Source organism: Peromyscus leucopus, chromosome 9, assembly GCF_004664715.2.
Source record: "Peromyscus leucopus breed LL Stock chromosome 9, UCI_PerLeu_2.1, whole genome shotgun sequence".
NCBI lineage: Eukaryota > Metazoa > Chordata > Mammalia > Rodentia > Cricetidae > Peromyscus > Peromyscus leucopus.
The window spans coordinates 69103751-69127900 of NC_051070.1; the positions used below are offsets into that span (position 1 = coordinate 69103751).

A 24150-nucleotide genomic window follows, 5' to 3' on the forward strand; every position below is an offset into this window, starting at 1 on the left:
ACAGACGCCCATACACATGAAGTCAAAATAAATAAAAATCTTAAAATTTTACTTCATAATTTTCCATCTAACAGATATATCCTAATTTCTTTAGACAATCTCACATTTTAGGCTTTCAGGACATTTACAGTTTGACTCACTACCAGAAGCTTTTTGTGTATGTACCTTTCAGCACCTCTCTATTGGGAATCGAATGAGTCGTTCTAAGGGCATAAATTTTAGGTGCAGTGTATAAACAGTAGAATGCACAAATTTTAAGTGTGATTGTTGAGTTGTGACAGTTATAGACACCAAAGAAGATGAGCTCAGAACTTTTACTGACTCTCACAGGTTCCCATCTGTCCTTTTCCAGTCCATGGCCCCTCTCCATACTCACAGGAGCAGTTACTCTTTGAATATAATGAGAATACTTTTTAAAGCATTGTACAGGTAGCCCAGAGCTGTGTGCCAGGGAATCATAAGCCTTTCTGGGTGAGAAGGTTCTTATTCAAAGGAGAAACGCAGCCGGGCAAAGGGACAGACTTTTATTCCAATATTCAGGAAATGGAGGCAGGGGATCAGGAATTCAAGGTCTGTCTTAGCTACAGAGAAGTTCAGGGCCACATAGGCTCCACGAAAATGTATCTCAAAGAACCAAAAATAAAAAAATAAGGGCAGAGAAGCTGTTCCTAGTGCCTTGAAACATGGAAGTGATTCGGAGTGACAGTACAGTGCCCTGAGCCAGCCAGATCATACTCTCAGTGTCCACGTGCCCAATATCCATCCACTTATCCATTGGCTGCCTCTGGTCTGCCTGTGCCTGCATTTGTGAACATAGGTCCTGTGACTAGTGGGCTGGAAAGTGTGCACACAGAGGCAGGTCCTGGCTGGTGGAGGGTGCTCCTGTGTGAGCCAAAGGTGGGCATGGATGAGAGAGCCTCGGCTTGGTGGTTCCCAGGCTATCCCAGGCTGACCTGCTTTTCTCCTCGCCAGGCTGTTCTTTGCTGGAGCCAGAGAAGGCCACCTTCCCAGTGTGCTGGCCATGATCCACGTGAAGCGCTGCACCCCAATCCCAGCACTGCTTTTCACAGTAAGGGCCCCTGCGGCTGCCGGCCCGGCTCAGATCTTTCCCTCACACTACCTGCACACACACCTGTCCCCCTTCTGGTCTAGCTCTGCGCTTCAGTAGGACCCTAGCTAAGCTAGCACACGTGGCCATTGGCTTTGTGAATGTCAGGGGATATAATTAGAAAAGATCCGGAGTCTAAACCACCCACCGCTCTCAGGCTGGCTCAATGTTATTCTCCTGTCCTATTGAGTCAGACTGGAAAGACTTGGGATGCCACAGCCTCGCGGAAACGTGCCTCTGTCCCTGACTGACTGGCACCTGTTACCACAAGGGTACAGCGCTGAGCCTGCGCTGTAGCTGGTCACTCACGGCACATGCGCACCCTTCTCCCCCACCACCACTGCCTGCCCTAGGGGTACCCTGTCAGCCTCTTGGAAAACGCCATCAAAATAAATCTAGTTCAGGGCACACCTGATAAGAAAAGTCACCGACAGAGGAAAACTCATGGATTGAAGGTGGGGAAGAGGCAGCTTTGAATGGGGAAGAAATGGAGCAAAAAAAAAAAAAAGGAACAGACGCGTTTAGAGCAGCAGTTCTCAACCTGTGGGTCGCGACCCACATGGGGTCACCTATCAGATATCCCACATATCAGATATTTATATTACAATACATAACAGTAGCAAAATTATAGTTATAAAGTAGCAACAAAAATAATCTTATAGTTGGGGGGGTCACCACAACAGGAGGAACTGTAAAAAGGGGCGCAGCGTTAGGAAGGTAGAGAACCACTGCTCTAGAGTGTTGAAGGAAGAGGCAAAGACCTGTCCTCGTTAAGTTTTTAAAATTACTCATGTTTTCCTTTGAATCTTGGATAAAACATTACAAATTACTTTGAGCCAGGCATGGCGGCACACACCTTTAATCCTAACGCTCAGGAGGCAGAGGCAGACAGATTTCTGAGTTCGAAGCCAGCTCCGTAGCAAGTCCCAGGCCGACCAGGGCTAAGTAGAGAGACCTGTCTCAAAACAACAACAACAAACCAAAACAAACAAACAAACTTATTTTGATCCCCAAGAGAGGGCGTCAGAAGAAGTCAAGGTAAGGGAGCTCACTGGGAGAATTCCAGAATGTTCAGATGCAGGATGAAGGTCATCTTGATTGGATAGTTGCAGAGGTGGCAGAGGACAGGGTTCTCCAGGAGTCCCGCGGCTTTTGCTCGGCTGTGAGTGGCAGTACTATATGACTGCAAGGCAGGTACCGCGAGACTCTGACCTGTTCACCTACTGAAATCCCGTCGCCACCAGACCCCAGGGGAGAACTAAGCCTTTCGTTGGCCTTCACAGATTATCGGAGGGTAGAGTCTAGTGCATCATTAGTAGTGGGTGGTTCTCACATCAGCCTGACCGCGGCGCCAGGGCTGACGGTATCTGAGGCCATATCGGCGGTCAGGCATGTGGAGTGCTCACAGTGCACCACAGGCGTGCACAGCGCCTCTCCCCACCAGTTCATTCCAAGAGAGGCACCGAGATGACTTCCATCAAGAAAATCCCATAGAGATCTTACAGATTTAAGTGAGTTTGTATTTGTAGAATGCTAAGAATCTGGCTATTGTTACCATATGTTACTGTTTAACCTCCCCGGGGGGTGGGGGGTTTCAAGACAGGGTTTCTCTGTGTAGCCCTGGCTGTCCTGGAACTCACTCTGTAGACCAGGCCGGCCTCAGAATTTACAGAGATCCTTCTGCCTCTACCTCCCGCATGCTAGAATTAAAGGTGTACACCACCACCCAGATGTTTACTCATTTTTTAATGAGAAAAATAAATTAGATCACTCAGTCAATAGAAAGTGATACTAAGAAGAACAAACCTTAACTTAGCAGTTAACGATCGCTCTAGGTGGTCAAGAGAATGAAAAGAAAAAAATTAGCTTGAGCCCTAATCGAAAGTGAAATCTGATGAGATGAGGCCTGGCCAGAGCCGAGTCATACCAGCATGGCGAATCTGGGTATCCATTCTGAACGATTACTCCCACTCCATAACAGGGCTTACATACTTTGGTTTTACCCCTGTAATAAGAAAGAAGTTCTTAGCCAGACATGGTGGCCCACACCTTTAATCCCAGCACCCAGCAGGCAGAGTCAGGAGGATCTCTGAGTTTGAGGCCAGCCTGGGCTACATAGCAAGTTCTAGGACAGCCGGGGCTACATAGAGACCTTATCTCAAAAAAGCCAGAAAGAAGTTCCTGGCAATAAAGGTGTTGTCCATCCTAGGCTGCTTAAGTTTGCTGTGAAGTCCCCTCTTGAAATGTCTACTATAAAATAGCACACCTGGCCTGGAGGGGCAGAACGTCCCCTCACCCAGGGACGTCCCCTCCAGTCTTCTTCCTTCACTCTCGCCTCCCTAGTGTCTCTCCACGCTGCTGATGCTGGTCACCAGTGACATGTACACACTCATCAACTACGTGGGCTTCATCAACTACCTCTTCTATGGGGTTACAGTTGCGGGACAGATAGTCCTTCGCTGGAAGAAGCCTGACATCCCCCGCCCCATCAAGGTGAGATCTAGGGCGGTGCAGATTTTTGGATCTTTGTAGCTCTTGGCCGTGTGTGTGTGGGGGGGGGACCAGTCACTTTCTTTCTTCACTCTTAAATCTTAGCCTCTGTGGTTTTCAGGTTTCTCCTATCTGCCCTGCTCCTCCAGGATCAGGGTTCACTACACTATGTCTCTATCCCAAAGTGGACCTCCTCTTGTCTGCTTGTCAAACGGGTCTCCAGTACCTCCTCTTTCTGGAGGCTGTCCAGTCCATGTCTACAGTCCTTGCTTTTCAAACTCCCGAGACCGCACACAGTGGGAGGCTCCATGAGCTTGGTGATTCTACTGAAAACAAGAAACCCTGATATGGTCTGTTCTGAGGCTGCTCAGGACAAGAAGGAATGGAGGGCAGAGTTCTCTTGCAACTGATTAGAACCTGGAGCTATTTGAGAATCCTGTTCTAAAAACAGACAAGACACTTCTAGAAGATGCTTCCGTCTGAGACGGAAGGACTCGCCAGATCTCTCGGTTCCCCACTGACGTTTTCACTCACATTTTCTCCCACTCCTGGAAGAATGGGGAGATAAAGCCCCCTCCCCACCCTGAGAGGAGCGCACAGGGAGGTAGGCAGCTGAAGCAGCAGCCCCTAGACCAGGAAGACCAAGGTACCCCTCACCTGTGATGAGCAAGAAGCCAAGCCTGAGGAGCTGACGCTTCCTTCTGAACAAAATATAGCCCAGGTCCTAGCCTGCTTTGTGCCCTGTGGGCTTGCTGATCTCCTGGGACTAAGCCGTTTTCTCTTCTCCGATTGCTTGAGAGAAATAAACTGAGGCTGGTCCTAGTGTGAGGGATGAGCATGGATGGCCATGGTGCATCCAGATGAGGTCTGGCTTGGAAGCAGATGTGAAGATAGGAGCCCAAACCAGATCCAGGTCGTTCTCTTCCTGCCTCTCCTCCTCTTCCTCCCGAAGACCTCTGCAAGTGCACACTCATGTCCTAGCCAGCTTCTCATTCCCTGGGCTTCTCTGGCGGCCACGGGCACTTAGATGAGTCATGAGGTCTTATCTGACCTCACCTGGGAGGGAGCTGAACAATAAAGACCCTCCCTTCCCTGTTCCACTGCCCAGTTTCACCAACATCTGTTAATACAGCACCTCTAAGAGCCTGAAGTGTGGCACACAGAGCTGAATGAAGCTCAGCCATGGCCCTCAAGGATGAGGATGAAGAAGAGAGAGGGTACCCTCATCCTGAGGGACACTAAGAGCCCTTCTGTCCCACAGGTCAGTCTGCTGTTTCCCATCATCTACTTGCTGTTCTGGGCCTTCCTGCTGATCTTCAGCCTGTGGTCGGAGCCCGTAGTGTGTGGCATCGGCCTGGCTATCATGCTGACAGGGGTACCTGTCTACTTCCTGGGTGTCTACTGGCAACACAAACCCAAGTGTTTCAATGACTTCATTGGTAAGTGGCGGCTAGGGAGAGGGCCTCTTGGGAAGATTCGCAGCCGTCCAATGGGGGAGCCCTACCAGAATCAGGAAGCCAAGGTTTACTTCACTTGAGTCCATGGGGCTCCTGATTCAGGGCCAAGAATGACAGATGTCTTTCCAAAGACCTCTAAGGAGAGAAGGCCAGCTGTCACGCCCACACAGACCCAGGGGAGCCTACCAGCCATCCATCCACCAGCTCCACTACAGGCTAACTGGAGACCAGTATAGACCCTGGAAATGGGAGCAGGGAGTCTAGTGAAAGGCTAGAGCCTTGGTGAATGAGAGGTTGCCATCAGAAAATGCAGGACATGATGAGCAAGCTGGGTCTCCAAAAGTCACTGGTTATTCTGAGGTGACAGCGGAGGTGGAAGAGCGAGCTGGCCAGAGCTGGTCTGACTGATGGGGTCAGCAGCTCACTAAACAATGACCTGGTTTCTGTATTGTTTCCTTCCACAGAGTTGCTAACCCTAGTGAGTCAGAAGATGTGTGTGGTCGTGTATCCCCAGATGGAGGGGGACTCAGGGGCAGCGGAAACCGTCGGCGAGGACCCGGAGGAGGAACTGCAGAAGCCCATGTTCCAGCCTACTCCTGTCAAGGACCAGGACTCAGAGGAGCAGCCCTAGCCCTGAGGACTGCCATCCCTTTAACTGACCACTCCCTCCTCCTTCATCCTTTCTGTCCTGCATCCCTGCCTAGGTCCCCCCAACACACACACACACACACACACACACACACACACACCCCTACCTATACTCCCGTCAGGCAGGGGCGAGACCCAAATGTCCATGATGACAAATTCTCAACACTGACCTTTGTACCCAAAGAAGCTGCTTCTAGCACCAAGACCCACTGTCAAGGTCAGTGCCCCCCGGGGCCTGCACACACTCCAAGGGTTCTAGGAGAGTGGAGGTGCCATGGGTACCCTACCAAAACTCATGCCCTTTTAGGTGCCTCTAAGAAACCCGGTTCACCCCTGCTTCCCTTCCTTGCTCTGAGCCCAGGTGAAACTTCAGCTAGGAAGGAGGGAGCAGCCATGGGGAGGTGGTTGGGCAAGGCAAAGCAAACACAAGTGTCACCACTCACAGCTGGAGATGCTCAGCTGCCTCCTCATCCCTGGGGGACCCAGCAGACAGAGGGTCCACTCCACCCTGTACCACTCCACGACCCAGCCTAGGCCCCCTGCCCAGAAACTTCCCCTTCAGGAGGCCTCCTCCCCACTGAGCTAAGGACCAAGAAGGAGGACCACCACCCCACCCCCCAGCGCTCAGCCAGGCTTGTGGAATACAGAGGGGAAGGCTCAGACCGCAGAAGCCGCCAGCAGCTACCCCGGCTCCGGCTCCTGCCTCCTGTCCCCTCGTGGTGCCAAAGCTCCCTGCAGCCAGAAAGGCTTCTTATGTTCAGTCTAATAGCCATCTCTCTCTCTCTCTCTCTCTCTCTCTCTCTCTCTCTCTCTCTCTCTCTCTCTCTCTCTCAAGGGCAAAGCGACTCAGCTCCTCCCCCTACCCCCATGTGAAAGAGCATAAAGAGCCGAGGCCCTTTATCATCCCAGCAGCTCTTCCCACCCACAGCACTGCCAGCCACCATCACCCCTTTACTCCCCCAGACCTTGGCTCAAGAACCAGGCGAGAAGGATCCCCAAGCCCTTCGGGCCTGAAATTCAGAGTCAAGCCAGCCTTAAGTCATCTCCCATCCAAGAACTGGGCCTAAAAATGCTCCCTTGTTCTACCCTTCAGGCCAGACCTGGTGTTAAATGCCTTCCCCGGAAGGGTGTCCCCACCTCCCTACCCCCACCCCCTACCCCAGAGGTGCTCAGCCCTCACCCTGGGGAGACCATGTTGTGGAGGGGGGGGGCGGTTCTGAAGACTAGTTCCTCTCCCCTCCCCCGACTCAAATTGATCCCAGCACCATCCTGGCATCCCATTGAGACAAGATGGAAGGACAGTGGCAGATGGCACTCCCTTTGGAGGCCTCAGAAAGGCCCCTTCCATGAGAGCTGCTGACCTGTGCTCTACAGGAAGGTCACAGTGTCTGCCTTGTTCTGGAAGCCTCCACACCTGCTCTGCTAAGGACAGGATCCTTAGGTGACAAAGCAAAACCCCAACCCCCATTCCATCTACTTAAACTGGAACACCCCTGGGCCTTTCCTGGCCCCTGTCGGGTCTCCTGACTTCCCACCTGCCTCACCAAACCCCTAACAGGTGAGAGGCTGGGTGTGGGCTGAATTATGGCCCTTCAGAGTGCAGTCCAGGCAGGCTGTGAGGCCTCTGGGGGACCAGGGACCACCCCTCTACCCCTGTCTTCTCATTCCTCTGGCCTCTACCCACCCACTCCTTGGATTATTATCTTTTTTTTTTTTTTAAAGTGGTTGCCTTACTTTTTGGATAAATATTTTTGAAGCTGGCATTTCTATTTCTTTTGGATTTTTTTTAATGTATGGTGGTTTCGGGGGCAGAGCTAGACCCTTAATAATCTGTCACTGAGTTCATTTAAGTTTTATTGGTTTGTTTTGTGGAGTGTTTTCTTTTCAAGTAATAAAATTTTAAATGGAAATGAATCGATGATGTTAATAATCTGATGACAGCTGGACAGTGGTGGCGTATGCCTTTAATCCCAGCACTCAGGAGGCAGAGGCAGGCGGATCTCTGAGTTCGAGGCCAGCCTGGTCTACAGATTGAGTTCCAGGATAGCAAGGGCTACACAGAGAAACTTTGTCTCAAAAAAAAAAAAAATTAAAAAAAAAAAATCTGATATCAGACTTCTTAATCAGCATCAGTGGACATTTTTACTTAATCCAGAAGTCCTTGGTTGCCAGGTCCCTCCAGGACCTCGTTCCTAAAAGCCTTGGTTGCTAGGCCTTTCGGCTGGCCCAGGGATATGGAGCCTGTGCCTTCTAATAACTACCTCGTATCCCTTCTGTGGGGTCCTGAAGGCCGCTGAGTTCCCACTCTGTACCATCCTGAAATCCTGCAAACAAAGCAGGAAGTAGAACTAGTCACTCTCCACCGTGGAGACGTAGGCCAGGGAACAGCACCAGGCAATGATGGAGGCGTACCCCAAGCCTGGCAGGAAAGGCTTTGTGCACTGTTGAGAGAGCCCAGGGGGTCTGGGGAGTCTGTTGGAAGATGAGGCTTGTTCACCCAGCTCAGCAGAAGCACCTTCCAGAATAGTTGCTGGGAGGAAGATAAGGAGGACTATTGGGCCAGGAACGGGAAAGGAGGAGTTAAGGTCACCTGGGGTGCTTACTTGGGAATTTGTTTTTACATTTGTGTGTGAGTGTGTGTGAGTGTGTGTGTGTGTGTGTGTGTGTGTGTGTGTGTGTGTGTGTGTGTGTGTGTAAAGGTCAGCAAACAACTTACAGGAGTTGGTTCTCTCCACCATGCAGGGCTCAGGGATCTAACTTGAGTTAGGGTTGGCAGCAAGCGCCATTTTGCTGGCCCCTAGATTTTTTTTTTTTTTTTTTTTAGAATTAGTTTAAAAAAACAAACAAACAAACACATTGGCCAGTCATGGCGGTGGGGGGGGGGGGCATATGCCTCTAATTCTAGCACTCAGGAGGCAAAGGCTGGCTGATCTCTGTGAGTTCTAGGCCAGCCTGGTCTATATGGCAAGTTCCAGGACAGCCAGGGATCTCTGGTGCTTTGGGAAGCTGACGGGACTAGACCTCGTCCTTGCTTTTGCCCTTAGTCTCTGGGCAACCCTCCAGCAGCCTCTCCTGGGGCACCATCATCATTCCAGAGCCAGCTCTGCTGACCGACCTAGGGGCTGTGGGGAGGAGGAGAGCCAACAGCAAGACCCTACCCGTCACCACCTGGGAAACTGAGGCACAGGCACCTCCACTCCAAGTTTCAGCCTGGTCTCAACACTCCCGCTTGTGGCCGTCGTTCCTCCAGTCAGGCTGGCGGCTCGCTGTCCTCGGAGGCACAAAGCCAGGATGTGCCGATGTGGGCCTGAGGGTACCCTTGGACAAGTCACGTCACCTGTTTGATGTTTTTGGATTAACATTTGGGTAGGATTGGACTTCACCTCATTTTCTCAATCTTCTAACCCTTGGTTATCCCAAAAGCAGAGGATGACAGTCCTCTAAAGGTGGCCACCCTCTAAACGTCACGCCACCTTTTTGAACCCCCATTTCTTTTCTCTGGCCTCACCAACGCTCCTCCACGTGGCCCCCATTCTGGTGTGGTCAGGCCTCCCCAGTTCCCTCTTATGTAAATGGAGACAATGAAGACGGATATAAAGTGACGTCTGATGGCCTTCACCCTGGTCCGACGGCAGCTGTGGGTCTCTTGGACAGCGCACATTTCTTCCCAGCCTGAGCCCTTTGCCTGTCTTAGTCCTGACGCTGGCTTTGGTGCTAGGAATTTCAGACGTTTTGAGTTTAGACACTACTTCTTCTTTAGACGCTTTGGGAACCTTTTAGAAGTCCTCAAGTTGCCGGGCAGTGGTGGTGCACGCCTTTAATCCCAGCACTCGGGAGGCAGAGCCAGGCAGATCTCTGTGAGTTCGAGGCCAGCCTGGGCTACCAAGTGAGTTCCAGGAAAGGCACAAAGCTACACAGAGAAACCCTGTCTCGAAAAATCAAAAAAAAAAAAAAAAAAGAAGAAGAAGAAGAAGTCCTCAAGTCATAGCTGCTTGTGTGTTTATTTATTTATTTATTTATTTTGCCTGTGCCTTTATTCTGTGTATTGGTGTACTCATATAGGTATCAAGGTCAGATGTCTTGTCTCACTCCCCCCCCCCAGTTGTTCCTGGGACTCAGACTTCCAGTCAACAGACTCGGTGGCCAGTACTTTTACTGTCTTAGCCAGCTCACTAGCCCACATTCATTTATTAATATACTCACCCAACAGGCCTTTGTGGTTCTTGTGTCCAAACGCCTCACTGTATTTTGTAGAAATAACAAGTTTATCACTGAATTTTGCAAGTTATCACAGATTCCAAATAATCGTTGTCTCCTGAAGAGCATTCATATATGTAGTGGCACATGCCTTCAGCATGCCTTTAGTCCAGGCACTCAGGAAGCAGAGGCAGCAGATCTCTGAGTTTGAGGACAACCTGGTTTACAGAGTGAGTTCCAGGACAGCCTGGTGCTACATAATGAAGTGAGTTCTGGGCCAGCCAAGTGCTACATAGTGAAACCTGTCTCAAAAAATAGAGTGTTCAGACACGTCAATCTTCCCATCCTTTTATTGTTCTGTTTGCGTTCTTCTTCTGGTGTGCTTTGGGGATTTTCGATGCATTTATTTTATGTCTGTATTTTGCCTGCATGTATGTCAGCTCAGCATGTGTGTTCCTGGTGCTCACAGAATTCGGAAGGGGGCATTGGATCCCCTGAACTGAAGTTACAAGTGGTTGTGAACCACCGTGGATGGGCTAGGGATCAAACCCAGGCCCTCCACTAGAACAACAAATACTCTTAACAATCTATCTCTCCAGCCTCCTTTTTGTTTTTGAGACAGGGTCTCACTGTGTAGCCATGGCCAACCTATAACTCTCTCTATAGACCAGTCTGCCTTCAAATGCACAGAGATCTGCCTGCCTCTGCCTCCTAAGTTCTGGGAAGAAAGGCATGTACCACTACATCCAGCTAATTTATTTGTTTTTTGAGAAAGAGTCCCACTCTGTAACTTAGGCTGACCTCAAACTCATAGCAGTCCTCCTGCCTCAACCTTTCATATACTGGGTATGATATTATTACAAGTATAAGACGATATGCTCATGCTTAATTTTAATTCGGGAAATATGGTCATTGTGCTTAACAGTTTTATGTCAACTTGAGAGGAGGGAACCTCAATTTTAAAAATGCCTCCATAAGATGGGACTATAAACAAGCCTATAGGGTATTTTCTTTATTAGTGATTGATGGAAAGGGCCCAACCTGTTATGGGTGGTGCCACACTTGGGCTGGTGGTCCTGGGTTCTATAAGAAAGCAGGCTGAGCAAGCCATGAGGAGCAAGCCAGTAAGCAGCACCCCTCCATGGCCTCTGCATCAGCTCCTGCCTGCAGGTTCCTGCCCTGCTTGAATTTTTGTCCTGACTTCCTTCAATGATGGACTAAGATGTGGAAGTGTAAGCCAGAGAAACCCTTTCCTCCCCAACTGCTTTTGATCATGCTGTTTTCATCACAGCAGTAGAAACCGTAACTAAGACAGTCACCATCATAGGAAAGATTAAAAAGAAGTATTTCTGCCAATTCTCAAAGAGCAAAGTGGGGCTAGGGATGTAGCCCAATTGGCAATGTGCTTGCCAAGCATGCATGGTGCCCTGGGTTCAATCCCTGGCAGCACCATGGGAAAAAAGAAAAGAAAAGAAGGAAGGAAAGGCATGGTAGCTGAATCCCAGCATTTGGAAGGTGAATCAGAAGTTCAAAGTCCAGGATGGACAGATGGCTCAGCAGTTAAAAGCACCAGTTGCTCTTCCAGAGGACATGAGTTCAATTCCCAGCTCACATATGCCAAACTTACAACCATCTATAATTCCAGTTATAGGAGATCTGGCACCTTCTTCTGGTCTCTGAGAGTAGCAGGTGTGAGTGTGTCACACACACATAAATGTAGGCAAGACACCATACACATGAAATAAAAATAAATCTTCCTGAGGTGGGGTACGGGGGAAATGGTGCACACCTTTAATCCTAGCACTCGGGAGGCAGAGGCAGGAAGATCTCTGAGTCCGAGGCCAGCCTGGTCTACCTAGCAAGTTCCAGCACAGCCAGGGCCACACAGAGAAACCCTGTCTCAAAAAAAAAAAGGGAAAAAAGTTATCAAGCCAATTATAATCATGGTGGCACATGGTGGCACATGGTGGCACATGCTTATAATCCTGCTTGGAAGAGAGAGGCAGGAGGCCCAATGAGTTCTAAGTCATTTTCAGCTACATAGTGAATTTGGGGCCAGCCTAGGCTACATGAGATCCTGTTTTGTTTTGTTTTTTGTTTTAAGATTTATTTATTGGGCTGGAGGGATAGCTCAGCCGTTAAAGGCTAGGCTCACAACCAAAAATATAAGATTTAATTATTATGTATACAGTATTCTACCTGCAGGCCAGAAGAGGGCACTAGATCTTACTATAGATGGTTGTGAGCCACCATGTGGTTGCTGGGAATTGAACTCAGGACCATTGGAAGGGCAGCTAGTACTCTTAACCTCTGAGCCATCTCTCCAGCCCGAGATCCTGGTTTTTTTTTTTTTTTTAAAAAAAAAAAAAAGGTAAAACAAGAGCCAGCGAGGTGACTCCAGTGATAAAGGTCCTTGCCACCAAGCCTGGCAGTTGACGTTTACTCCCTGAGATTCAAATGACTCAAGGAGAAAACTGACTCCACAACTTGTCGTCTGAAATAAATGTGGGACAGGAAGGATGCCTCTGTGGTAGAGCACTTGCTCTTGCAGAGAACCTAGGTTCAGTTCCCAGCACCCACATGGTGGTTCAATCATCCCTAACTCCAATTCCAAGGGATCAGAGCCCCTCTTCTGACCTTCATGGGCACCCGGCAAACACATGGCACACAAACATACATGCAGGCAAAATACCGAGACACCTAAGATCAAATTTAAAAATCTAAAAAGAAAAAATAATTCCCGGCCTGGAGAGATGGCTCAGAGGTTCAGAGCACTGACTGCTCTTCCAGAGGTCCTGAGTTCAATTCCTGACAACCACATGGTGGCTCACAACCACCTATAATGAGATCTGGTGCCCTCTTCTGGCCTGTAGGCATACATGCAGGCAGAACACTGTATACATAATAAATAGATAAATAAATCTTTTAGAAAAAAATAATTCCCACTCAGCAAGAGAGAAATCATTCCTGGTACTGGAAACCTAGCCAGCTACCTGGATCTTGGAAGAGAACCTACAACCAACACTTTAGGAAACCAGCACAATCCCTAACTGCCTTCCAAATATTTGCCTCCCTATACCTCACTCTCCACCAAGGAAATGTCTCTTTATAAGACATTCTAGAAAACCACAACCAATCAAAACGTGGACTTCTGGAGCCCACTCCCAACTGATCCATCTACAACATAATTCCCACGCCGAAGATTCAGGGGTCTCTGTAGAAGAGTGAGGCAGAAACGGCTGTGAGAGCCAGAGAACCAGGATGTTTGCTGTGAGATTGTATCTCCTGGAAATGTCTCGTCAACACGGCTGCCTACACATGACCTGAGCAATGAGGACACCAAGAGACATGTTAACGTTTGGGGGGGCTCATACAGCTTCAACCCTAGACAAAGAACTCTAGGCAACTCGGGAATGCTGAGAACTGGAGAAACAGTCTTCCGTAGGGAAGAGCACACCAAGAGTTATCTAATATCAAGTGGTCAGCCCTGGAAATACACACATACCAACAACATTATACAGACTAAGTAGGTCGCAGTCATGCATTTAGGAATATATAGATCAATAATTAAGGAAAAAGAGGCCATGAATTTGAGTGAGAACAAGAGAAGGGTGTATGGGAAAGGTAGGCGAGAGAAAGGGGAAGGAGGGAAATGATATTATAATCTCAAAAAAAAATTTTTTTAGTAGAGATGTAAGCCAGGTAGTGGTGGCACACGTCTTTAATCCCAGCACTCAGAAGGCAGAGGCAGTTGAGTCTCTGTGAGTTCGAGGCCAGCCTGGTCTACAGAGTAAGTTCCAGGACAACCAGGGCTACAAGGAGAAACCCTGTCTCACAAAAATGAGAGGGGGGAGGGTGTCTCATTATCCACCAGTGTAGCACCCTCTCAACTCAGTATCCTTACATAGTTTTACAGGAGGTGCGTAGCACACTGCCGTACCACGGACCCCCTCTATCTAGATGGTGGACCTGAAGGCAGGCAATACCCAGTGTATGCCTGTTTTGAAAGGAAATGTTGTCTATGTGACTCATATGTTGTCTGCCTCTGATATTAATTTGACAAATGCAGTTACAGTAACTCGTTTGTAAAAAAAAAAAAAAATACGCATTATATTAATAGATAGTGCTTTGAGTTATGACAAAAACTTGAGATGGCACATTAACTTCTTTCAAAAAATGCCTTAAATTTCAAAAACTAAAAAAATACAATAAATAAATAAAAGTTTAAAGTTTTAAATTTAAATTAAAATATTTATTAAAAAATACTGGATTGGGGATTTAGCTCAGTGGTAGAGCACTTGCCTAGCAAGCACAAGGCCCTGGGTTCGGTCCTCAGCTCCAGAAAAAAAAAAAAATACTACTAAAAAATTTAAAGAGGGGGCTGGAGAGATGGCTCAGAGGTTAAGAGCACTGACTGCTCTTCCAGAGGTCCTGAGTTCAATTCCCAGCAACCACAATGTGGCTTCTAACCATCTGTAATGAGATCTGGTGCCCTCTTCTGGCATGTAGGCAGATCACTGTATACATGATAGATAAATAATTTTTTTTTTTTAATTTAAAGACAGCACTGGATGCTCTTTATGGACCGGGGTTTGTTTTCTAGCCCCCACATGGCAGTTCACAACCCTCCGTAACTTCAGTACTAAGGGATCCACTGCCTTCTTCTGGCCTCCACAGGCACTGTATACATGAAGTGTGTAAACATATATGTAGGCAAAAAACATATACACATAAAATAAAATTAAAAACAAAAGGGAAACAAAAGCAAACATTTAAAAATAAATAAATGTAACTGGGCAGTGGTGGCACACTCCTTTAATTCCAGTACTCTGGAGGCAGAGGCAGGTGGATCGCTGTTAGTTCAGGGCTAGCCTGGTCTACAGAGTGAGCTCCAAGACAGCTAAGGCTACACAGCAAAACCCTATCTCAAACCCTCTCCTCAAGAGAGAAAATAATAACAAATAAATAATAAACTAAAGAAATACAAATTTATTCGGTTTTGTTATTGTTGTTGTTTGGGCTTTTTGAGACAGAGTTTTCTCTCTGTGTAGCCTGGACTGGCCTGAAACTCACGATGTACACCAGGCTGGCCTCAAATTCATAGAGATCAACCTGCTTCTGCCTATCCAAGTGCTAGAATTAGAAGCATGCACCACCACACCCGCATGGGTTTTTCTGTTATTTAAAACCCAGATTTTTAAAATGCTTGTCAATGTAACCTCCAAGGCAGCAGGAGTGTGTGCTCTGGGGACAGGAATAAAAGCAGCGGAGAGGTCAGGAAAGGGGAAGGAGACAGCGTTCACTCAGTCGGTCGCTTTACACACATCAACCATTTTCAAAGTTTAAACGATCTTGTGAGGCGGGCACTACTACGGCCATTTTACAGTAGATCAAGTAGCCTGACCAGGGTCAGAGAGCCGGTGGGCGACGGAGACCAGATTTGAGCCCATTTTCCTCTTGGGCTTCATCGTCCTGCTTAGCCCTAACTGCCCTACCGGGAAGCCTCGGAGGCAATCCTGGAGAGCCGCCCGTCACAAGTCACTGAGATAATATACACCCATTGTTTTAGTTAATGCAAACAGGTACCAACCGCGGCGGCAACAGGAAAGTGACCCCGCTGAGCTGGGGAGCCCCCTCCCCCTCTTTGGACCTCCCAGGCTCTAGGTAGCACTGCCTCCCCACCTCGTTCCTTCCTTTCCCAACCCCCTCTCCTGCAGCCCTATCCCGACCCCTAGTACTTATGCCTCAGTTACTAGGAAACGCTAATACCAGCCTGCAGGCGGCGGTCCAGACACCTGCACCGCCCGCTTATTCGGCTGGGACGCGAGCTGCAGACCTCCTCATTTCCTGCTGGCTTTTTTCTGTACACCTCCCGCGGGGGATGCAGCACTTCCCTGAAGCTCTCCCCTCACTCTTGGCAGCCAGCTGGGCGGAAGGAGATTCCCTGAGTAACACCAACCCCATCCCTCCCGTCCCCAGGGCCGTTTCAAGAACAAGCTTGCAGCCCTTTCAGAGGTCAGCAAGACGTCCTCTGGTGCTCTTGTACAGCTCAGCCTCTCCTCCTTATTTTCCTTGTCGATACAATCAGGATAAAAATACTGCTTTGCCTCCACTCCTTTGCTTATAGCAAAACGGTCAGCAAGAAAAAGTGCACGTTTCATCGATTGAAAAAAAAAAGCATTAATTTGTCGGATGACACAAGGCCCACCCATTATCGTAATTCCACCGTCAAGGAGGGGACAGAATTTTTCTTTGAGACAGGTCCCGGGCACCAAGCCCCTAGCCTTCCCACCCTGTCTGCAACCTGACTTGCGAATTCCCAATCCTAAACTTCCTCTTCCTGCTTTCCAGGGCTGAGCGGTCAGGGCTGGTGTCAGGGTTGAGAAAGGCTGCCCCCTGCTGTCCACCTGGTTCCAAACCATTGCAGTACCGAGAGTACAGAATTTAAGAACCAATATCGCCACCTAGTGGCTAAAAGCGACAGGTCGCCAAACTGAAATCTCTTGGCTTTGGTACCTATTTGGCGGGGACCTGCAGAATGAAGAGCAGAAATTACCCCCCCTACTTCCGGTACTCTGCGTCTGGGATATGGGGTGGCTGTCCCCTTGCTTGGCCAGAGCTTTTGGAGGAAGCATATTTGGCCATACTTCAGGCTGTGTGCTCAGAGCATGAGGGGCAAATGGTGGCATTGTAGAGGGGATAGGATGGAGGATTCTGTCAAGGATACAGTGTTTGACTTGTGGGCAAGTTACACTTGCAGTTTTATCTTAATGTTCAATGACAAATGTATGCTCTCCAAGCTTACCCCCGCTGTGGCCCCTCACAGTTACCTGGTCCTTGGAATACTCAACTCAGAAAATGTTCTGGTTCTTAGGGCTGGAGAGGTACCTTAGTAGTTAAGAGCACTGACTGCTCTTCCAGAGGACCAGAGTTTGGCTCCAACCACCCATATTGGGTGCCTCACAACTGCCCGTAATCTCAGCTCCAGAAGATCTAATATCTCTGGCTTCCATGAGATGCCAGATATCTTTCTGATATCTTCTGGGCACTCGGAAGTATGCACATACCCACCTGCCTCCCCTGCACACACACACACACACACACACACACACACACACACACACACACACAATTTAAAATAATAAAAATAAATTCATTTTAAAAACTTCTGTCTCTCTCCCCCAGAACATCTGTTAGTGATAAAAGAGCCAGAAGGGTTTGGTGACATGCCTGTCCACTCAGCTCTAGGGAGGCTGACACAGGAAGATTGAGAGTTCAAGGCCGGGGCTGGAGAGATGGCTCAGAGGTTAAGAGCACCGACTGCTCTTCCAGAGGTCCTGAGTTCAGTTCCCAGCACCCACAGGGTGGCTCACACCCATCTGTAATGAGATCTGGCACCCTCTTCTGTGTACATTATAAATAAATAGATCTTTAAAAAAAAAAGTGAGGAAGCCTCCATGCGGCTTCCTTTAAATTAAGAGAGAGAGAGAGAGAGAGAGAGTTCAAGGCCAGCCTAGGTAAACAGGGAGCCTCAGCCTAAAAAAGAAAAGTAACACATTTCTCATTTCTGTGTGTTCTTTCTTGCCACTGAACCTAGAGCCCTGCCTGAAGCTTGACAGAATAAAAGCGGAGCCACAACAGATACCTGACTGGAAGGAAGCAGGGCGTTCTCAGAGGGAAAAGAAAAGTGAACTTTGGGGGTTAGTAGACGATCAAGAAGTGTAGTCAGGCCGCTATGAACTTCTCCTCTGGACCCAGAAACAGCCCCAGGAAGAGGTGAGGACAAGAGAGAAGACTTCTTTAGCTTACAAGAGGAAGTGGACCCGAGAGACGCACACTAGAGGTCAGAAAACAGTCATGTAGAAGGAAAGAGAGCAGCGAGCTACAGTGAGCTGCAGAGCTGCACGCACCCCAGGGCACAGGAAGTTGGAGGCTGAGCCTCCAGCCAGCGTGGGGTGGGGTCAGCCTGAACCTCTTTCAGCAACCAGGGCCTCAGCGGATCCTGTCTGTTGGTTCTGGGGCAGCAGCCTGCCTGGGCCTGAGGTACAGGGCCCATGTCTTGTCCAGAAAATCCCAGCTATGTCCAGGCAGCCTGGGGCAGGCTGCTAGAGGTAGCCAGGATGGGAAACATGTGCACAAGCCCTGTACAAAGATCTAGCCAAAGACCTTTAATAAAGCAGCACTCTGGAGGCAAAGGCAGGCAGAACTCTGTGAGTTCAAGGTCAGCCTGATCTACATAGCGAGACCCTGTCTCAAAACTAGCACACGAGCTTACCCTGTGCTAGGCCAGGGGTGGCCTGGTCCTAGAACCTGTTACTCCTTCCCAAGCCCTTCCAACGATGATGGCCTACACCCAAGAGAATGCTGTGGGAGGTGGGGCTACACAAGGAACTGACTTACCCCAGGGTAGGTGGAGTTCAGGACTTGGGGGGACAGGGAGGAAGATGTCTCAAGGGAGGAGTTTAGACCAAGTTGGCACTGGAGGAGTGCTTTCTCTGTCGGTTCTGGCGTGGCGCCTTCCTCTGCACAGACCTCTTTGGAAGTCGGAGGAAGATGGACGTTCAGAGGAGCTGCCCTGGCCAAGGGGTTGGAATCCCTTGAGCTCACAGGACAAGAGGGGACCTTTTCCCAAACAGCAGCTTCTGGACTGTGGCTGGGACCTCATCAAAGAGCGCCCTAACTGCTAAGCACCCCTCCCTCTGGGGTGTGCCCTGCCCCTCCCTGACTCACCCCAAGGAGAGAGGGGAAAAGGGAAGAAAGGAGAGGCACTCACTGACTACGGAAGGAAAAGGAGGAGGAGGAGGAGAGAAGCCACGTAGGAGTGGGTGACAGAAAAGACCAGAGAGGTCAGACCTAGGGCAACTCTAGGGCCAGGGGGGAGATCGAGAGAGGGCAGGCTGAGCATCCCAAGAAGTGCCCCAGCACAGGACCCAGGGGCGGGGAGCCAAGGGGGCGGGCCGGCGGCTATGTCCCACGGGACCTACTACGAGTGTGAGCCTCGAGGTGGCCAGCAGCCGCTCGAGTTCTCGGGGGGCCGAGCCGGGCCCGGGGAGCTGGGGGACATGTGTGAGCATGAGGCCTCCATCGACCTCTCCGCCTACATCGAGTCCGGGGAAGAGCAGCTGCTTTCTGACCTCTTTGCCATGAAGCCAGCGCCTGAAACCCGAAGCCTGAAGGGCCCGGGAACCCCTTCGTTCCCCCACTACCTGCCGGCTGACCCTCGGCCGTTTGCTTATCCCTCACATACATTTGGCCCAGATAGGAAGGCTCTGGGGCCTGGCATTTACGGCAACCCGGGGAGCTACGATCCCAGGGCTGTGGCCGTGAAGGAGGAGCCTCGTGGGCCGGAGGGCAGCCGGGGCACCAGCCGAGGCGGCTACAACCCGCTGCAGTACCAAGTGGCACACTGTGGGCAGACAGCGGTGCACCTTCCCCCGGCGCTGGCAGCACCTGGCCAGCCCCTCCGCGTCCTCAAGGTAAGACGAAGACCAAGGGCCGCTCTCCCGGTGTCCACCCCGGGTTGGATCAAGGTGGTGGGACTTACGGGGCTTACCTAACAAGTCTGTGTTTGGTGCTCCTGGGGAAACGGCCCACCTCGAGGCCGTGTTTCCCCCGCTCGATGAATTCCCTTCTCCGAACTCCACTTGTGTCCCGAAGACCTTGGGGTTGCCGCTCTGCGCTCATCTCGGGCTGGACCAGCTTCTCGGCTTGTCCACTATGCCCCTTCTCTTGTTTCTCTGCTGCCTGCTGCTCGGGAAGAGGAAATGCTGCTGGTTGTAGAACTGTAGAACAGGAGACTTACAACAGACAGACCAAAGGAAGGGGTCCTCAGAGAACATGAGCGCATGACAGAAAGCTTTGAGCCGGGCGGTGGTGGTGTCCACCTTTAATCCCAGCACTCGGGAGGCAGAGGCAGGCGGATCTCTGTGAGCTCGAGGCCAGCCTGGTCTATAGAGTGAGAGCCAGGACAGGCACCAAAACTACACGGAGAAACCCTGTCTCGAAGAGAGAGAGAGAGAGAGAGAGAGAGAGAGAGAGAGAGAGAGAGAGAGAGAGAGAGAGAGAGAGAGAGAGAGAGCTTTCGTTTCAGACCAAGGACCATGTGCATCCGGGTTGCAGTCCTTCGCAGAGGCAGGGTGGTGACTGGGAGACGGGAGATGGGAGCTGCCTGCCTGGGAGCCCTCTAGTCCTTGGAGGTCCCAGGTATTGCCTTGGCTGCTGAGATTCCCCCCTCAGCCTCTGCCCTGCCTCCTGGTGGACCCTCACTTCTCTGTCCCTCTGACTTACCCTCCAGGCCCCTGTGGCTGCTGCCGCCCCTCCGTGCAGCCCCCTCCTCAAGGCCCCCTCCCCAGCTGGGCCCTCCCACAAGGGCAAGAAGGCCGTGAACAAAGACAGCCTCGAGTACCGGCTGCGCCGGGAACGCAACAACATCGCAGTGCGCAAGAGCCGGGACAAGGCCAAGCGGCGCATTATGGAGACGCAGCAGAAAGTGCTGGAGTACATGGCCGAAAACGAGCGTCTGCGCAGCCGCGTGGAGCAGCTCACCCAGGAGCTGGACACCCTTCGTAACCTCTTCCGCCAGATCCCCGAGGCCGCCAGCCTTATCAAGGGTGTGGGGGGCTGCAGCTGAGCCTGCCTGGCAGACTGTGGACACCAGACCCTGAGGACCCCCACCCTCCCAGGTCCCCAGAGTCCTGAACAGGCCAAGCCTGAAACAGCGATCATGGACGATGGCAGCCCAGTAGCTGGGAAGGTCGGGACCATAATGATTCTGTGGCTGAATAAACGGCGCTGTGACTTGATGCTGGAGCTGTTCACTGGGTCTGGGGTCTGGGACTGGCGGGAATGCTGTGTGTATACTTGTGGAAGACCCCGAGGGCAGGGAATACATGTGGCTAGGTCCACATAGTCTTGTCTCCATGTCCAAATGAACATCTAGTAAACACTGCCTAGCGTCTGCTAGTAAATACACCTAGGAAACGCTGCCCACAGCTCTCTCCATCACACGCTCCATGTCCTTCCACCCACCCAATTGGTCCTTTGTAAGGTGAACGCATGCTGGGTGCCACCACTGTGCATGCCAGCACCCGGAGCAGCCTCTGCAGATTGTCTTGGAAGAATCTGGGGGTTCAGGGTGATCCCAACACTACACAGCTCGAGTGCCAGGCCCTCTGACCCTAGGTCTGCTTTGTTACTGTAAGGCCTGGGAGCTCTTCTCCTAGGGGACTTCCTGATGATGGCTCAGCCATATTTGTGGTCCCTTAGCTCTTGATCCAGCATGCCATCTCTTGTTCCACATCCTGGCTCCAATCTGTAGCTCTCAACCCCTAGGGCTCTGGCCCCCTAACACTGGAGAGGGTGAACACCTGGAGAAATCGGTTAGGATGTGAAACCCCGCGCTCCAGGTGTTTTCTTTCCTGTAGAACTGCAGCCAGGAAGCGAAGCAGTGCGATAATGGAGTCTCGGTTTGCATCTCTGCCACGTGTGGCCTGTCTGACCTTGAACCAGTTACCTACCCCTCCTTTCCGGGCTGCGGTCTCCTCATCCGCACCGAAGGAATCTCAGCACCTATCCCGCGTGCTATTTTCATAGAGAAATGGGGTTTGACATGTGGTGAGCACGGATGTTCGTTCTGGTCCCATTTCGCTAGAAACAAAAAGGACGTCCGACCTCCTCTAAACTTCTCTTTTTGCAGGTGAGGAGCCTGGGGCCTCGGAGAAAGGAAGAGACACCTAGAGTCACACACAGCAGTGAGGAGGCAGACTCAAAATTAGCCCCGTGAAATCACAGATCTCAAGAGGCTCTAGGAGAGACCTCAAGAGATCATCTGTGTGAGCTTTGCCCTCAGACAAGCAAGATAGTGTGAGCCACATCTTGTAGATAAAGCAGGGAAGGGGCCAAAGGGGATAAGAGCTGGCTCGGTCCTCCGCTGCCTCAGCACGAGGCAGCGCTTTGCTCTCCAATCCTCCCCTCGGGGGAAAGACAGACAGATCTCGGCACAGGAGCCGCGCACGGTCAAGACGGAATTATGAGAGCTGGGGACGGCACAGAGTTGGCAGAGTGCTCGCCTGACGGTCGCAAGACCCTGGGCTCCATCACGAGCGCCACAAAGCAACAAACAAAACAAGTAACCGTGAATTGTCCCACAATGTTAGAGACTAGACAGGAAAGCATCACAGTGTGTGTGCGTGGGGAGGAGGGGGCATGGTGTATGTGGATCATCACAGGTCTGCTTCTCTTCCCACTTCCGACCTCAGTGGGAGAAGCTGTCCCACACCGCAGGCGTCTGTGTGCACCAGGCTAACCTTGGCCCAAACCCTTTCCACTTCCGTCTCAGCACCCTCCCTTTTCCCTGTGTCCTCGGCCAAGCTCTGATCAGGGTGGACAGACTTGAACCTTAGGGTGGACTTGAACCTGTGCATGTTGCTTGAGTAGGAGGTGAAGGTGTCCGTCTCTATGGCACCCGGGAAAATCCTCTCCTCTTGCCTTCAGCTCTAGGGATGCACAAGGGGGGTTTGCACAGAATGCCGCTGGTGACTCAGTCTCCTGACTCCCTCCATTTGGCTTAAGGCCACCCCACACACCCCTGGACTCCTTTGAAGGCATCAGATGGTAGGGTCTGCTTTGCCTGAGACTCTTTCCCACGGCTCTGAGCTGTGCCTCCTTCCAGCCCCCCCCCCAGTGACCTGTCACCCCTCAGAGTGTCTTTCTTTCTTTTTCTTTCTTTCTTTCTTCTTTCTTTCTTTCTTTCTTTCTTTCTTTCTTTCTTTCTTTCTTTCTTTCTTTCTTTCTTTCTTTCATTTACTTTATGTGTGTAGGTGTTTTGCCTCCTTATATGTACATGCACTATGTTCGTGCCTGGAGGTAAGGAAGACCGGAAGATGGCATCAGATTCCCTGGAACTGATGCTACAGGCATATGTGAGCCTCCATGTGCCTGCTGGGAATTCACCTTGGGTCCTTTGCAATAGCAACAAGCACTCAGAGTGTCTTTCTAATTGGCACTGGAGCTAAGGAAGAGCCATCTCCCCGGAGAGATCCCAGTGAGATACGACAAGGAACAGGCAAACACCCCCCACTCCATTCCGTCCGAGTCGATCCCGAGGTGCATTGCCACTTGCGGGCGGCTCTCTATCTGATGTTAGCTGGCTTCAACCAAAGTAATTTACCCAGCGGATATTGCCAAGCATCTTTGCTGAGAAAGAGACGATGCCTCAGCTGCAGGAATAGGAAGGAAAGTTAATAAACAAACATGTCTCCCGCCTCCGTGGCCCTTCCACCCACCCCTCCATTCTCTGTCTCTCCTCTTAGTTGTTCTGCTCTCAGGGGGCTGCCTTCCTTCATGGGCAGTTTTCCCAGAGTGAGGGGGACTGGTGTAAGAGGGCGGGCTGGAGGAGAGGGAGGCAGAACCTCCCTGCCAGCCCCTCTCTTAGCATTCTCTTAGGGCCCTGGGGTGGCAGTGACCGCCCTGCTATTGAGTCTGGAACTTGCCATTCCTGTGGCTTCCCAAGGCCCTCCTTGAATAGCTATATAAAGTGCTTTCATTCTCATGATCCCATTTGAATGTGCTTGTGCGGGGAGTCAAATTAACCAACGGACCCTGTCGCAGCTAGGAAAGTTAAAGGCCTCTTGGAGAAAGGGACACATAAGTTGAAACGTAAAAACTTTGGAAGGGGATGATGGGCACAGGAAGAGCAATGCAAACCGCCGCCGGCGCTAAGTACGGATGACCGGCAAGGACAAACCTGAGTACTCCAGAAAATACCCTCTCTACAGAAAGGAACTGCAAATGACTCTCCGGCCTTCCCTCTGCCCTGATGCCTCAGCCAGGAGTCCAGCTGGCTTATCTCTGACCTGAGAGTGACCTCTCAGGGATGTCCGCAGGGAAAGAACACCGTGGAAGGAGGGGTACCTGGCCAACTCCTGCCAGAGTTTGGAAAGCCTGCAAGACCGAGGGTCGAGAACCTGTGAAAACCAGCAGATCCAGCCCCCATCCCCACCCCCACCGCCACCCCCACCGCCACCTCCATTCCCGGCCGCTTTCCTTTCTTGGACATGGCTGAGGTAAAGGACAAGAACTGAGACCCGATCTCAGGCTGCAGGGAAGCCTGTGAGAGGAAGGTTGTGGGGAGATACTGATACCACGAGGGAAGGAAGCTGCCCAAGGTGAGTCTGCCAAGGTCAGTCAGCGGGTGCTTGTGAAAGCTGCCCCCTTCGGTGCGCACCTCCCAACCCCCAGAGATTGCCTCAC

The 24150-nt window shown here is 50.8% G+C and overlaps 2 protein-coding genes across 2 annotated transcripts in view; both read left to right on the forward strand.

Moving 5' to 3' along the window:
- Slc7a8 (solute carrier family 7 member 8) overlaps window positions 1-7617 on the forward strand; it is a 60105-nt gene extending 52488 nt beyond the window's left edge. The window contains exons 8-11 of the mRNA XM_028892131.2: window positions 973-1069; window positions 3452-3601; window positions 4860-5037; window positions 5520-7617. Of these exons, the coding sequence (XP_028747964.1) occupies window positions 973-1069; window positions 3452-3601; window positions 4860-5037; window positions 5520-5686 (592 nt within the window). The 3' untranslated portion in view covers window positions 5687-7617. The remainder of the gene's footprint in view (window positions 1-972; window positions 1070-3451; window positions 3602-4859; window positions 5038-5519) is intronic.
- An 11031-nt stretch (window positions 7618-18648) lies between these two features.
- Window positions 18649-20702, forward strand: Cebpe (CCAAT enhancer binding protein epsilon). Its single transcript, XM_028892263.2, has 2 exons — window positions 18649-19376; window positions 20195-20702. Exons 1-2 carry the CDS (start codon window positions 18867-18869, stop codon window positions 20528-20530), a joined length of 846 nt encoding a protein of 281 aa, XP_028748096.1. The 5' UTR covers window positions 18649-18866; the 3' UTR covers window positions 20531-20702.
- Window positions 20703-24150: the final 3448 nt, after the last annotated feature.